This window comes from Simochromis diagramma, unplaced genomic scaffold (genome assembly GCF_900408965.1).
Source record: "Simochromis diagramma unplaced genomic scaffold, fSimDia1.1 OVJJ01000669.1, whole genome shotgun sequence".
NCBI classification, from domain to species: Eukaryota; Metazoa; Chordata; class Actinopteri; order Cichliformes; family Cichlidae; genus Simochromis; species Simochromis diagramma.
The window spans coordinates 372077-385069 of record NW_024387458.1 but is presented as its reverse complement, the minus strand read 5'-3'; the positions used below and the strand labels follow the sequence as shown (position 1 = coordinate 385069).

At 46.1% G+C, this 12993-nt stretch overlaps 1 protein-coding gene across 1 annotated transcript; it reads right to left on the bottom strand.

Annotated features, from left to right (window-relative positions):
• Positions 1–6379: 6379 nt before the first annotated feature.
• Positions 6380–8287, bottom strand: LOC120723141 (noggin-3-like). The gene has a single exon (XM_040014496.1). It carries the CDS (start codon positions 7475–7477, stop codon positions 6896–6898), a length of 582 nt encoding a protein of 193 aa, XP_039870430.1. The 5' UTR covers positions 7478–8287; the 3' UTR covers positions 6380–6895.
• Positions 8288–12993: the final 4706 nt, after the last annotated feature.

The following is a 12993-nucleotide window of genomic DNA, read 5'->3' as shown; positions in this document are numbered from 1 at the left end:
ACTTCGTTTCACTGAGCTCATGTTTGGAGGACGATGGGCTGCAGACGTGTTCCTGTTGGAGGTTTTTCACGTTCAATTGATCATTTGAAACTTTGCGTTTTTGTGCCACTTTCGGACAGAAATGTTTCACGAACATTATTTTACTTAATATGTGATTCAGATCTTCACAGCGGTTTAGCTGTGGTCCGTAGAGCTCCTCACGTGGTCCAAGATGAAGCACCACGTCTCAAAGCTACCGCGGTAAAGTGAGCCGTCATTTGTGAGCCGCGGTCAAGCCAGCCGCCTCCTATCCGCCGCATAAATTTCCTTGCGCTTTTACACCAGTCTTTACGGTAGCGCCTTTTCGCTTTATATCCTGATTGAAAGCCTAGACCCGCGCGCGCACGCGCGAACAGTCACACGCACACGCGCGCACACAAATTACAATGGAACAGCCCAATACAGCCATCGCGACAGTCTGGTTGCATATTCAAAAATTCATTAAAATATTCTTAAAAGTTGATGCCAAGCTTTCAGCACAATCCTCTTCTGGGACACCTACTTTACCTCTGGGCCAGGTTTTACCCAGATTTACTGTAATATTACTCAGAAATCACAGTAAACTCATATTCAGTGCAATACAGTCAATACACTACAATTATGTCTATTTCAAAAATTCATTAAAAATCATCCTGAATAGTTGATATCCAACTTTCAACACCGTCTTACTCTGGGCGTCCTACTGTACCTCTGGGCCAAGTTACATCTCAATTCACTGTAATCTTTATCAAAAATTGAAAGAACAATTATATGTCAATGCTGGATGTGTGTCCTTTCAAAGTGACACTAAATAACAGAACTCAGGCACATCAGGGAATAATCCAAAAGGCGGATTTATTAAACAAAAACAACATACAAAATATCTCTAACCCATACTACATAACCTAAAAAGAAACAAAGGGACACTTAGAAGCACAAGAAAACAATACTGAAAGGGCAAGAGACACAGCCCAAACATAATCCACAACTAAAACGCCAAAAGAACAAGTCATCCCACATAGCAGACGGGTCTTGCCTGGATCTGGTGTCAAGCCGGCACTGCTGGCTGACTTCTGGCATGGTAAGATGGCACTGTTTATGTGATGGCATGCCACATTTGGCCTGATTGGGTGAATGTGACATGTTGTATAGAGCACTTTGAGTAATATGGGTGAGTAAAAAAGCGCTGTATAAGAATCAGTCCATTCACTGTCTGAACAGAGTTTCGTCATGTTACTTTTGCACTATTATGTTCCAGCACATGTTATTACATGGCTTACATGGCTAAGGTACACACAGGCTGACATCTGGGGCCAGAGCTGAAACTGTTCTGGGCCAGCACAGGGCCAGCAGTGTGTCTGCAACTGGCCTTGTGCTGGCTCATGTGTGGGCCACCTCTGGTAAACCAGATCTGGGCCACCATAGGGCCGTCATTCTTTGCGGTACGCAGGCCATGTGTAAGCACATTGTGTGGGACAGATCCAGGCCATACCAATTTTGCTATGTGGGAGGAATTATGTAAAAATAGAAACATCATAAAAATGAAAATGAACATGAAGTAAAATGTACTGAAAAGAACATCAGTATGGCCATCATTATTTGCTTGGAAAGTCTAAAGTTCCATGGCTTTGAACAGCCAGAGAACGCAATGCCCAGCTTAGAGCGACTAAAAGTAACTTCTTTTAACATTCTGTCATTCTGCTTCTATATCAAACATCCACTAAAAATAGTCATTTGAAAAAAAATATTCGCCACTTTTCATCAGTTTGGGTTCCTCTGTTTATAGCAATTTTTAGAAAAGAACCCAATACCTTTGTCACTATACAGCTGTACAGTGAGATACAGAGCATCTCCTACTCATTGCAAACATGCTGGGAGGGTGGCTCTATCTGCCTTAGTGCAGCTGCTGTACCATACTGTGATGCAGTAAGTTAGTAGGCTCTCAATGGGCGAGTGGTGGAAGGGTGAGCTGTAGTCCACAAAGAGCATTCTGGCGTAGCTCTGCCGCTGTTCTAGGTGACTCAGCACCGAGTGGAGGGTGATGGCATCTTCTGTGAATCTGTTTGCACAGTATGCAAACTGGTGGGGGTTGAATTCTGGGGGGAGGTAATCCTTGGTGTGCTGAAGGACTAGTCTCTCAAAGCATTTCATGATTACCGGTCTGAGGGCCACAGGGCAATAATAGTTCAGGCTGGTGATGGGAGACTTCTTTGGTACTGGGATGATTGTGGCTGATTTTAGACAGGATAGGATGGCTGCTTCATCCAGTGAGAGGTTGAAGAGTCTGGTGAAGATGAGGGTGAGCTGGTGGGCACATGGTCTTAGCACTTTATCACATATTCCGTCTGGACCGGCAGCCTTCCTGGGGTTCACTGCTAGGAACACACATCTGACATCGTGCTCCGTTACAGTGAATGGAGCGGTGCAGGATCCAGGTGAGGATGAGGATGGGAGCAGGGCTGAGGCAGATGAGTGCTGCTGTTGTGATGTTTCAAAGCGGGCGAAGAAGCTGTTTATTTCCTCTGCCAGCTGCACACTCAGGTTTTCTGCTTTCACAGTTCTGCCTCTTATGATGTCGATTATTCCCTGCCACACCTCTCGTGTGTTGATGCTGGACAGGTGGGACCCCTTTTCAGGTCAGCTCGAGCAGACCTGTACAGAGCTCTGTCAACAGACCTAAAGTCGGCATTGTGGGCTTTGAGGAGTGTGCAGACCTCGCTGGTCATCCAGGGTTTTTGGTTTGGGAAAACCTGAATGCTTTTGTCCACAGTCACATTTGCAATACAGAACTTGATATAGTCCAGTACTGATCCTGTGAAAGTTTCTAATGCAATATATTATACTTTACCAATGTAGCGCTGCCAAATCAATTTTGAAAATATCTGTGGATTTTGTATTGAAAAATGCAGGTATCTTTCAGATTTATTTTTATGTTATCAAAAATGTATTAAAAGTATAAGCATGAAAAATTCCAAGAATGCAATAAAAAATATAACCAAACAAGCTTAATTTACAGTTTGAAATACAGAAGATAATGAAAATATATAAATAACTACCTAATAATCCCCATATCAGAGTATCAAGAAGTGTCAAAACAAATTACATTCTTTCCTCAGTTTATATTAATAAGACTTAAATTTACATGAAATTTTTCAAAATTATATACATTATTCATAAGGAGACAAAGAATTCAGAAACAACACGGAGAATGTCTTGATGCATGCTCAATCATCCAGGTAATTAAATCCCTAAAGGTTGATTCTGTTCATCTGGACGTAGCGTTTTCAATGGGAGAAAAGTTTCGTCACTCATCCAAGTGACTTCTGCAGTCTCAGCTGACTGCAGGTTTCCCCAGTCTTATAACAACAATAATAATAATGGATTGCATTCATATAGCGCTTTTCAAGACCCTCAAAGTGCTGTACAATTCCACTCTCACATTCACACACTGGTGGAGGCAGCTACAGTTGTAGCCACAGCTGCCCTGGGGCAGACTGACAGAAGCGAGGCTGCCATATCGCGCCATCGGCCCCTGTGGTCATCACCAGTAGGCGGTAGGTGAAGTGTCTTGCCCAAGGACACAACGACCGAGACTGTGGGAGCCAGGGCTCGAACCGGCAACCTTCCAATTACAAGACGAACTGCCAACTCTCATTATGCAATGTACTGTTTAAAAGAAAAAACTTTTTTTGCCTTGACAACATACATTCATCTTCGTCAAAGGAGCTTGCAAAGAAAAGCGTCTGGACTTCTTTAAGTTACTTGAAGACGTTTCTTCAGTTCTTCAGAACTGAAGAAGCTTCTCGGATGAGAGGTGAAACGTCATATCATTGTTTGTGAGTCCTGGATTATTTGATTATATGTTTACATTATGTATTCTTTTGTTTTCAGTTCCATATTGCTTTTAAGTGTAGTTCTTCTTCAGCGTTCCACAAGTGGATGGAACACTTGTGAAAACACTCTAGTGTTAAAGCCTGTCTTGTCTTCATGTCTGAAGTACATTATTCTATTCGATTCTATTCTATTCTATTTATACAGCGCCAAATCACAACAACAGTCACCTAAAGACACTTTATGTTGCTGGGTAAAAACACAACAATAATACAAAGAAAACCCCAACAATTTAAGTACCCCATATGAGCTAACATTTAGTGTGAGTGGGAAGGAAAAACTCCATTTGAAGAGGTAGAAACATCTGGCAGAAACAGGCTCAAGGAGAGACAGCCATCTACTGTGACTGGCTGAGGTTGATGAAAAGGAGACAGGACAACATATACACTGTTCAAGAGATACTAACTAATGATTAAATGCAGAGAGGTGTATAAACACAGAACGAGCAAAGAAGGAAAAAATTCATACATGATGGGAAGCCCGCCGTTCCTAGGCTTATTGCAGCACAAATAAGGGAAGATTCAGGGTCACCTGATCCACTATAACTGTATTATTTGTCAAAACTGTGGGTTTTAATGCTAATCTCAAAAGCAGAGACGGGTGTTTGTCTTCTGAATTAATATAGAATAGAATAGAATTCAACTTTATTGTCATTGCACATGTCACAGGTACAAGGCAACGAAATGCAGTTTGCATCCATCCAGAAGTGCTTTAGTGATATAGATATATTACAATATATATTAGCAATAATATAGATATGTAAGTATATTACAGAAATGGGTCTATTATGGTATGTTATAATGTACACGGTATGAAGGTATGTTATGAATATGCTAAAACTATAAGTATAGTTAAAGGCTGTAGTGAGTACAGGCTATGTACAGGCTATGAACAGGATATAAATATGAAAAACTATACAGAAGTATGAGATATACAGCTATACAGAAATGTGAACTATGCAGGTTATAAACAGTTGTAGAATTAAAAATTATCGTATGTACAGAATGATGTGAGCTGCAGCCACAGAAGAGAGGTCTAAGAGATGAAGACTCTGATTACCGTTCAACCTAAAAATTCTATAGGAACCACAAGTACACCTAATATTCCAAAATTAAAATCTGGATTTCAAAGCGAGTCAGTGAAGACAAGCAAATATGCTGTCTCTTCATAGTCCCTGTCATGACTCTCTCAGCAGCACTTTTGATCCATCAATATTAAACAATTATTGATGCAGCAGATTGAGATGAAACCTGGCCCAGAGGTACAGTAGGTGTCCCAGAGAAGGAACGTGTTGAAAGCTGGACCTCAACTACTCAGGATGATTTTTAATGAATTTTTGAAATTTCCATAATTGTATTGACTGTATTGGGCTGTTCCATTGTAATTTGTGTGCGCGCGTGTGCGTGTGACTGTTCGCGCGCGCACGTGTGCGCGGGTCTAGGCTTTCAATCAGGATATAAAGCGAAAAGGCGCTACCGTAAAGACTGGTGTAAAAGCGCAAGGAAATTTATGCGGCGGAGAAGAAGCGGCTGGCTTGACCGCAGCTCACAAATGACGGCTCACTTTACCGCGGTTCAAAGCTCAGGGTCACTGATTGTGTCAGTGGGTCCGGGAGGTTCTTCAGTGATCTGCGAGCTCCTGGACTGATGCTGTTTCTCACATTTTTACCGATTTCCTTGGTTTAAAGTCTTTGTGCTATGTAAACCACTCAAACTTGATGTTTTCTAATATTTTGCAGTGATTTACAGACACAGGTCTGTGGCAGCGACCGCACAGAGAAGCTTCTCGTCTCTGAGCCGCTGCTGCATGTTTTAAACTGAAACTAAATGAGCGTTAAATCGTTTGGATCAAAGCTTCTTCCTGCTCTCAAACATTTTACACTTTCAGCTCTTTTGTTTTTGAGGATTTGCTGTTTTTCAACAATACAAAGTTTTTTATTCCAAACTGCATCCTGACATCACCCTCACTCACTAATGTTTTCAAAGTTTTTCAGGATTTTAGAGAGAAAACGGACATAAAGACAACAAACAATAAAACTATATCAAAGGTTCAGACTGAAGCTGAATGCGTGAGGTGAATCTGATGAGAACGTCGCGCACGTATTTCTGATGGACAATAATCAGCTGGATTTATAGAATTTAATCTTTCAATCTTAATCTTCAACCTACAGGAAGAACATAAAGAAAATCTGTAGCTGTTCAGCAGCAGCAGCGGCACAGGTGTGCGCTCCACCTGAATACGTGCAGAGGAGAGCCTGCTGGAGCCGTCCACCGCCCCTCCACCCTCCCTGCTGTCTGTGAGCGGAAACTCTGGTTTAAATAACACGATCCCACATTATTCATGTTAGTTTTAACTCATTCGTACCGAAACGACGTTCTTGTCTTGCTCAGCGATTGTTTCGTGAACAGGAAGCGTTCAGCGTCTCTATTAAACACAAACACAGATATAAAACTGCTAAAACGCTGCCACCTTGTGGTAAATGTGTTTATTTCTCCAAAGAAATGACAAGAATAAATCACTGATGATAAACGATAATAATTTTCTCGGTTACATCATTTAGCTGGAATCTGCAGGTTTTCCTTTAACAAACATTTCCACCTTAAATCAAGCAGAAAAAAACACATAAAGTCACCTGAATGTGACAAATGTTCCTGCGGTGCTGCTCGTTTCCACCCATTTGTACTTTTCTGAGGACATAAAACAGATTCTGGATCTTTTGCATTGATCTTATTCTGAGCAGACTGACTCCACGTGGACCCGCAGGCGCGCGCTGCGTTCAGGGTTTTGGCTGCTGTGACAGAAAACATTTTACATTTCTTGCAAAAACAAATTTGACACTTTTTTGTTTCTCGAACAGAAGACAAAGTCAAACACGTGATTTTACAGGATGCCGTGATGAATAAATAAAACCAGTCTGTTCTCAGCTGTCCACGCCTGTGATGATGTCACGCCTGTACAGGTGTGATGCGGGTGTGAGTGGAGAGTCTCAGCTCGGGCAAGCGCACTTGCACTCAGATATGAGTGGGTACTGCACCGGGATCCACGCGCACCGGAGCGCGTTCCTGCGCCGGCAGCGCCACCGCAGCAGGGTCACATGCGCGGCTCTGGCGGGCGTGCACAGCATGCCCTCGGGCACCGAGCACGAGCGCTTGTTGGAGCAGCTGCCCACTTTCACGTAGCGCGGCCAGAAGCGCGCGCCCAGATCACTCCAGGCGTGCTGCACCGGGCACGCGGCACGCGCCCACAGCCACTGTTGCAGCCGGCGGCGCAGCTTCCGGCCGCGCGGCGGCTCCGGGACCCCCGGGGAGTCCGGGGGCTCCTGCGGCGGGGATGCGGACATGAAGCGCGGGTCGAAGCGGGCTCCCAGCAGCCCACGCAGCTCCGTGACGTTCAGGTCCCGCTCCGTGGGGTCCAGCGCCGGGTCCGGGTCCTCCTGCAGAGCCTCCACCGGCAGACCGTCCCCGGGGACCGGCCGCAGCAGGAAGCAGTGCTGGCACGCCCCCTCCTCCGTCCCAAAGCCTACGGAGAGCACGAGCGCCAACACGGCCAGGAGGGAAGAGGGCTCCATGTCCACGAGCCACACCCCCACGCAGGTATCCAGAAAGACCTTAGCAACCGTAAGAGCGCGCGCGGCGCAGAGGTGGGTCCGCGCAGTCCGTGTCCAGGTCCACGGCGCGCGGGACTCCACGCGCGGTCGGCATGCTGCTGCTGGTTCTCCCGAAGCCCGAGTGAAGCCTCCGCTCGCTGCAGCCAGATATCCTGCAGGGTGCTGATGTCATCCACGCCGGGCCCACCCCCTCCCAAAATACTCCAAGTTCACGCACAAGCGCGTGACCGCGAGGAGGAGGAGAGGAAAGCACCAGGAGGAATCCACGCGTGATGACGGTGAGCTCATAAAGTCAGCACAGACATGAAGTAAAAGCGCGAGTGGTACAAATACTCCAAAGTACTGTGGAAGTACTCACATGCCACTTGGCTGCAGGGGTGTATTTAACTGAGGTGCCCCCCCCCACAGCTTTGAAAGGAATGTAACTCAGTACATTTACTGTCAGTTACTCTGCTACTTTCTGCTTTCACTCCAATATTTTCTATGTAAATATTTTAGAGGTTAATTCCTGTAGTTTTTGCAGATCAGTTGAATCATTACAGAGCAGCTACACAAACACCTGAAAGAGACTTTGCACAGGATGTGGACTCATCTGCACCCTGAACCTGAACCTTGAGGGGTCAAATGTCGCTTTTGATTTGACATTTACCTGTTAAATCAACTGTTTACCTTGTTTAGTAAATGCAAATAAATAGATTTGCATTTAAGAAATATAATAAATATAACTGGTAAATGGCCTGCATTTGTATAGCGCTTTACTCAGTCCCTAAGGACCCCAAAGCGCTTTACACTACATTCAGTCATTCACCCATTCACACACACATTCACACACTGGTGACGGCAGCTACATTGTAGCCACAGCTGCCCTGGGGCGCACTGACAGGGCACACATTATTATATATATAGATATAGATATAACACATTGTAAATTTCAAAACATGCACAGAACTGCAGAACAGCAGCTGTCCCAAATCTGTAAACTCTGTTAATATCAGTTTCTTTCTCTTGCTGTCACTCCTCACAAACCTGTTCAGTGAGCACCTCCTGCTGCTGTCCTCAGGAAACCCCGTTTTTACTGTTGTTTATATAAAGCAGGACATTTGTTCCAGAAGGTTCATTCAGATTAACATCTTCTTTATGTCTTCATGTTTATGTCTTTTGTCACATTCATTACTGCTGGTGACGACGTGCAGCAGACCCTCGTCAGTCCCCTCAGGTCAGCCTGAAAATGTGAGGAAGGGTCGTGAAGTCAGAGTGGACATCAGGCCGAAGCTGAAGTGGTGCGGTGAGAGCTCTGCGATCTCCACCCTGACGGAGTCTTCAGATCAAGCAGCGTGGAGCACTACTTCCTGCCAGGATTCCCAACAGGAAGCAGCGTGGACACCTGTAAGCCAACAGCTCGCTGGGATTCATGTGACAGGCTTCAGACACGCCTCTTTAATGAATGCAGCCCAGGAGGCTTAAAGCAGCGCTCCATTTATTTCAGCCTCCTTACCTGCTGGTGACGAGGCAGCAGGTGTGCTTCTATGAATGTTTTTGTTTCATCCTGTTTTATTTCCGCTGTCAGCTTCATCGTTACAGACTCTGTAAACCTGACACTGAACCTCCAGCTTCACTTCATAAACTTTGCTTTGAAAGGTGATTTCTGAATTCATAAAGTTATTATTCTCATGTACATATCAGGTGTTTTAGAGAGAGACCTCCAAACGGGACAAAAATAAATGTCTGACATTCAGCTGATCGTTCACACCACACGAATGATCACTAGATACTGTGTAATACCCAGAGACTGCAGCTGTGGACAGAATAAACCTGATTGTGCAGGTGGAAAGATGCTGAGTTCAAACTGTGACTCTGAAGATCCTGATGGATGACAAAGATGTTGATTTATGGTTTTTATCCACATCCAGCTCTGCAAGGTTCCCCAAACAGTCGAGGTTTTCTTTGTGACCCCTGCCGCCCTCCCACGTCCGGCTCCTGCTGAATTTTGGGTAATTTTGTGGCCGGTGACAGCGTGTGACGGGTGCCATTAAACTGTCATATCTGTGTGGGGAGGAAGTCAGCGGCAGTGAGATAAGATAAGACTTCCTCTCTTTGTAAACCTTTTATCCCTCGCTTCCACATCGGGGTCCACAGAGGAGCCCCGGGGGACTCGAGTCCACGCTGCGATGGATGCAGAGCGCCTCAAGCACCTTTCAGGTCAGAGGGAAAGGCACCGGCGAGCTCTGAGGAACCGTCTGAGCTTCACATCTGGTGAAAAAAAAACACATTTGGTTCAAACATCAGCTCAGACGACAGCTTCACTCCTTCATGTCCCAAATAAGAGCATTACTGACGCGTCCAGATCGAGAAAGTCGTAAAACGGTTTGTCGTTGCGTCGGCTGTCATGCCGGCGTCAACGCTCAGGGAGCTGACCCTCACAGCGACTTCACCGTTCATGGCTGAGAGCATGAATCAAATCACGAAATCCTCGGGTCTTTAAACTCATCACAGTGCAAATATTTTAACCTCTGCTAACCTGCCCCACAGCATGAGGAGGATTTAACTCCAGATCTTTCTTCATGTATCTGGTGATGTTTTGAGCAAACCTGGTGAAGAGCAGTGCTCGAGTTTTTCTTTCCCACTGTCGCCGAGTGTTTGATAGTTTCTCTGTATTATTGAAGCGTCTTTAACCCTATAAAATGAATTTAGGTGGCTGTTGATGTGACCGACTCTGAAATTGTATTTTTATCCTTTTGGATAAAAGGAGGCCAAACATCCTGGAGAACCTAAAAAAACTCGTCCAATTATTTTAAACTCAGGTGTAAAAACCTGAACTTTGAATCCTGGCAGAGCAGTTTTCATTCATTCTGCAGCTCCAGCTGTTGTTGTTGTTGCTGACGTGATGGGAGTCGTGTCCTTGGTCTTCTCTGTGATTGTGGAAACATGGAAAGTGGACCTTTGAGACCATTTCCGTCCCCCTCTTTCACTTTGAAGCCAAACACGCACTCGTGCTTTTATTGACGCATCAGTCAGGATTTATTGGGGAAATTAAGGAGATTTAACAGGTAAATTTATTCAGTGTGTTCTGCTTTAAAGCGATCAGAAAAACATCTGTTTGCACGTCTGTGCTTCGACTCGTGTGTCCGGGGTTCAGCTTCTTTGAAACAATAATTCTGGCGGTGGGAGGGCGGGGCTGAAATCTCTGATAACGGCCCGTTTCGTGTCTGTTTTTTTGCGCTTGACCTGATCCCGCCACCTTGAAGCCTTCGCGCCCAAATGGACCGTCCAAATTGCCCTGGTCATCTCACCATCAAAGCCAGAATTACACCAACAACAAACAACAGCTCCCCGCTCCCGGTTTTATCTGGCCGGGTCACGGACGAAGCAGCCGGCCTGTTTCTCCTTCATCCTGGGAGGCCCTTTGATTCGTTATTAAGATTACACTAACGTTATATTTGAACATCAGAGGAGCAGTTAGGACCTGCAGGAGTCCCGACTAAAGGCTGGAAACCCACTGATCCACTGCGCTGGGCCGTATCGCAGCCCGGCTTCGGAAAATCAAGGAAAACGTGATTCAGAACATGTGGATCTGTCTGTAGTGGAAAGACAAGGGAGGAACACAGCGGCCTAAATGGAAACTATGGAGAATGCTAATGGCACTACGAGGCTTTTGATGATAAGTCAATGAGAAGGTGACGTAATGTTTTTACCCCAAAAGCCTCGAGGACACCGAGAAGAGTGAACTCCAGAAGTGGGAGTTTGATGGAAAAGCAGGAAACAGAAGGATTATTACAGCGCGTTCACATCAGCCGCAACATCTGCTCATATAGGAGACTTTGAAAGGAAAAACAGATTCAAATACAAAACAATACACTTCAACATTACAGAGGCGGCTTAAAGAGGACCGAGTGTTCTCGAGGGTCGGCGTTCAGAGGCCGAGGACAGAGCCGCCGTTCGAGTTCCCGTAGTCGGACAGGAAGTGGTTGCACTTCAGCCGGAGTGCAGCACGGGGCGTTTACGTGGGAGAGTCGTCAGTGACTCGAAGTGACGAGCTGAAAATGATCTCCACCTGCTTCGTCATTTTAAAACTACAGCAGGCGCATGGCTTCATTACTGCAGAGCCTTTGCTTTCCACCCTTAAAGCACCTGCAGGCCTGTTGTGAACAGCTGTTAAATAAATAAAGTTAAATTGAATCCACACATTTTGTTTTAGTTTCATGAATCATAGCATATCAAAGCATCGGCGTCCTTTAGCGATTTTGCCCTCAAACACTGGTCAGTGACGGGTTCGGGACAGGACGTCGTCCCTCCACGGCGCCTGTTTCAGACCATAATAACGTTTCCACCAAGCGTCTGGTAACAGCAGGCGCTGCGATGAAACGGACACTTGTTCTCTAATTTCACTGAAACATTCTGCTCCACTGTCAGAAACATGGAGCTGTTGTCACGACCTGCGGGATCGGCAAGGCGCTGATCAGCATCTCTTCACTCCTAGTCCCCCCTTCTCTTCTCTTTTTCCTCTCCCCTGTTTTGCCGGGGCGGAACTCATGGCGGCTTCACGCCCTCGGTCCACGCCTTCCTGGATTGGGAACACCTGGGCCTCATCAGACCAGCTGGTATATTAGAGGAGGAGATCAGCTGTTCAACGCTTGATTGTTGTGAAGGCTCTTGTCAGTACACACCTAGCTCAAGTTTCCCGTGCCTCTGTCTCAGAGATTTAACGTGTTCCTTGTTCCCGGACCCGTCCCCGTGTTTCCCCGTGTGGAGTGTGGAAGGAGTGACAGGTCGCTAGCGGAGTGGAGAGAGGCTGTTCTGAGCCCGTGTGTGTGATTTCCCCGTTTTCCCTGGAGCCCTGCCCCTCACGTCTTGTATATAGCATTAACCTCGCACTGTCTGACATACACCTTGGTGGAAGATCTGTAATTAAAATATCTTGTTTGAACGCTACCCAGGAGTCCTGCGAGTGGATCCTCTAAGCAACTCGTGACAGCTGTGGTGAAACTGAATGAAGGCCTGACGTCTGCTCAGCTCGCAGTCTGAGCTGCTGGACCGTCCTGCCTGCAGAGCGGCGATCCTGTGGCTTGGACCGACGCTCCTGAATGCTCCGGGAGCTCCAGCTGGAAAACTCCCTCCCAGCGGTGGTGTGAGATTCCAGCTGGTTCACACCCTCCCACACGGCATCCTGTGACCGCAGCCGCCCGGCGTGCAGCTCAGGAGCTCGGCCGATTCCTCCAACACCTACGGGCTGACCTCTGAGAGACCACAAACACCGTCCACAGTGACGCTCGGTGGCTTTTTACTGTTCTACAGTTTAATACTCTGAGCTCAGAAACGTGAAACTGTGTTCATGCTTCCTCGCGCTGTGCCAGACTCTGTCATCCTTTGTTCTGACCTGTGATTCAGATTTTGCAGAGACAATAAATCCCTTCTAATCAGAGCTAAACCTGGTTCACAGCAAGACATGAATCAGATGTGAAGCCTGAACTAAGTCTAAT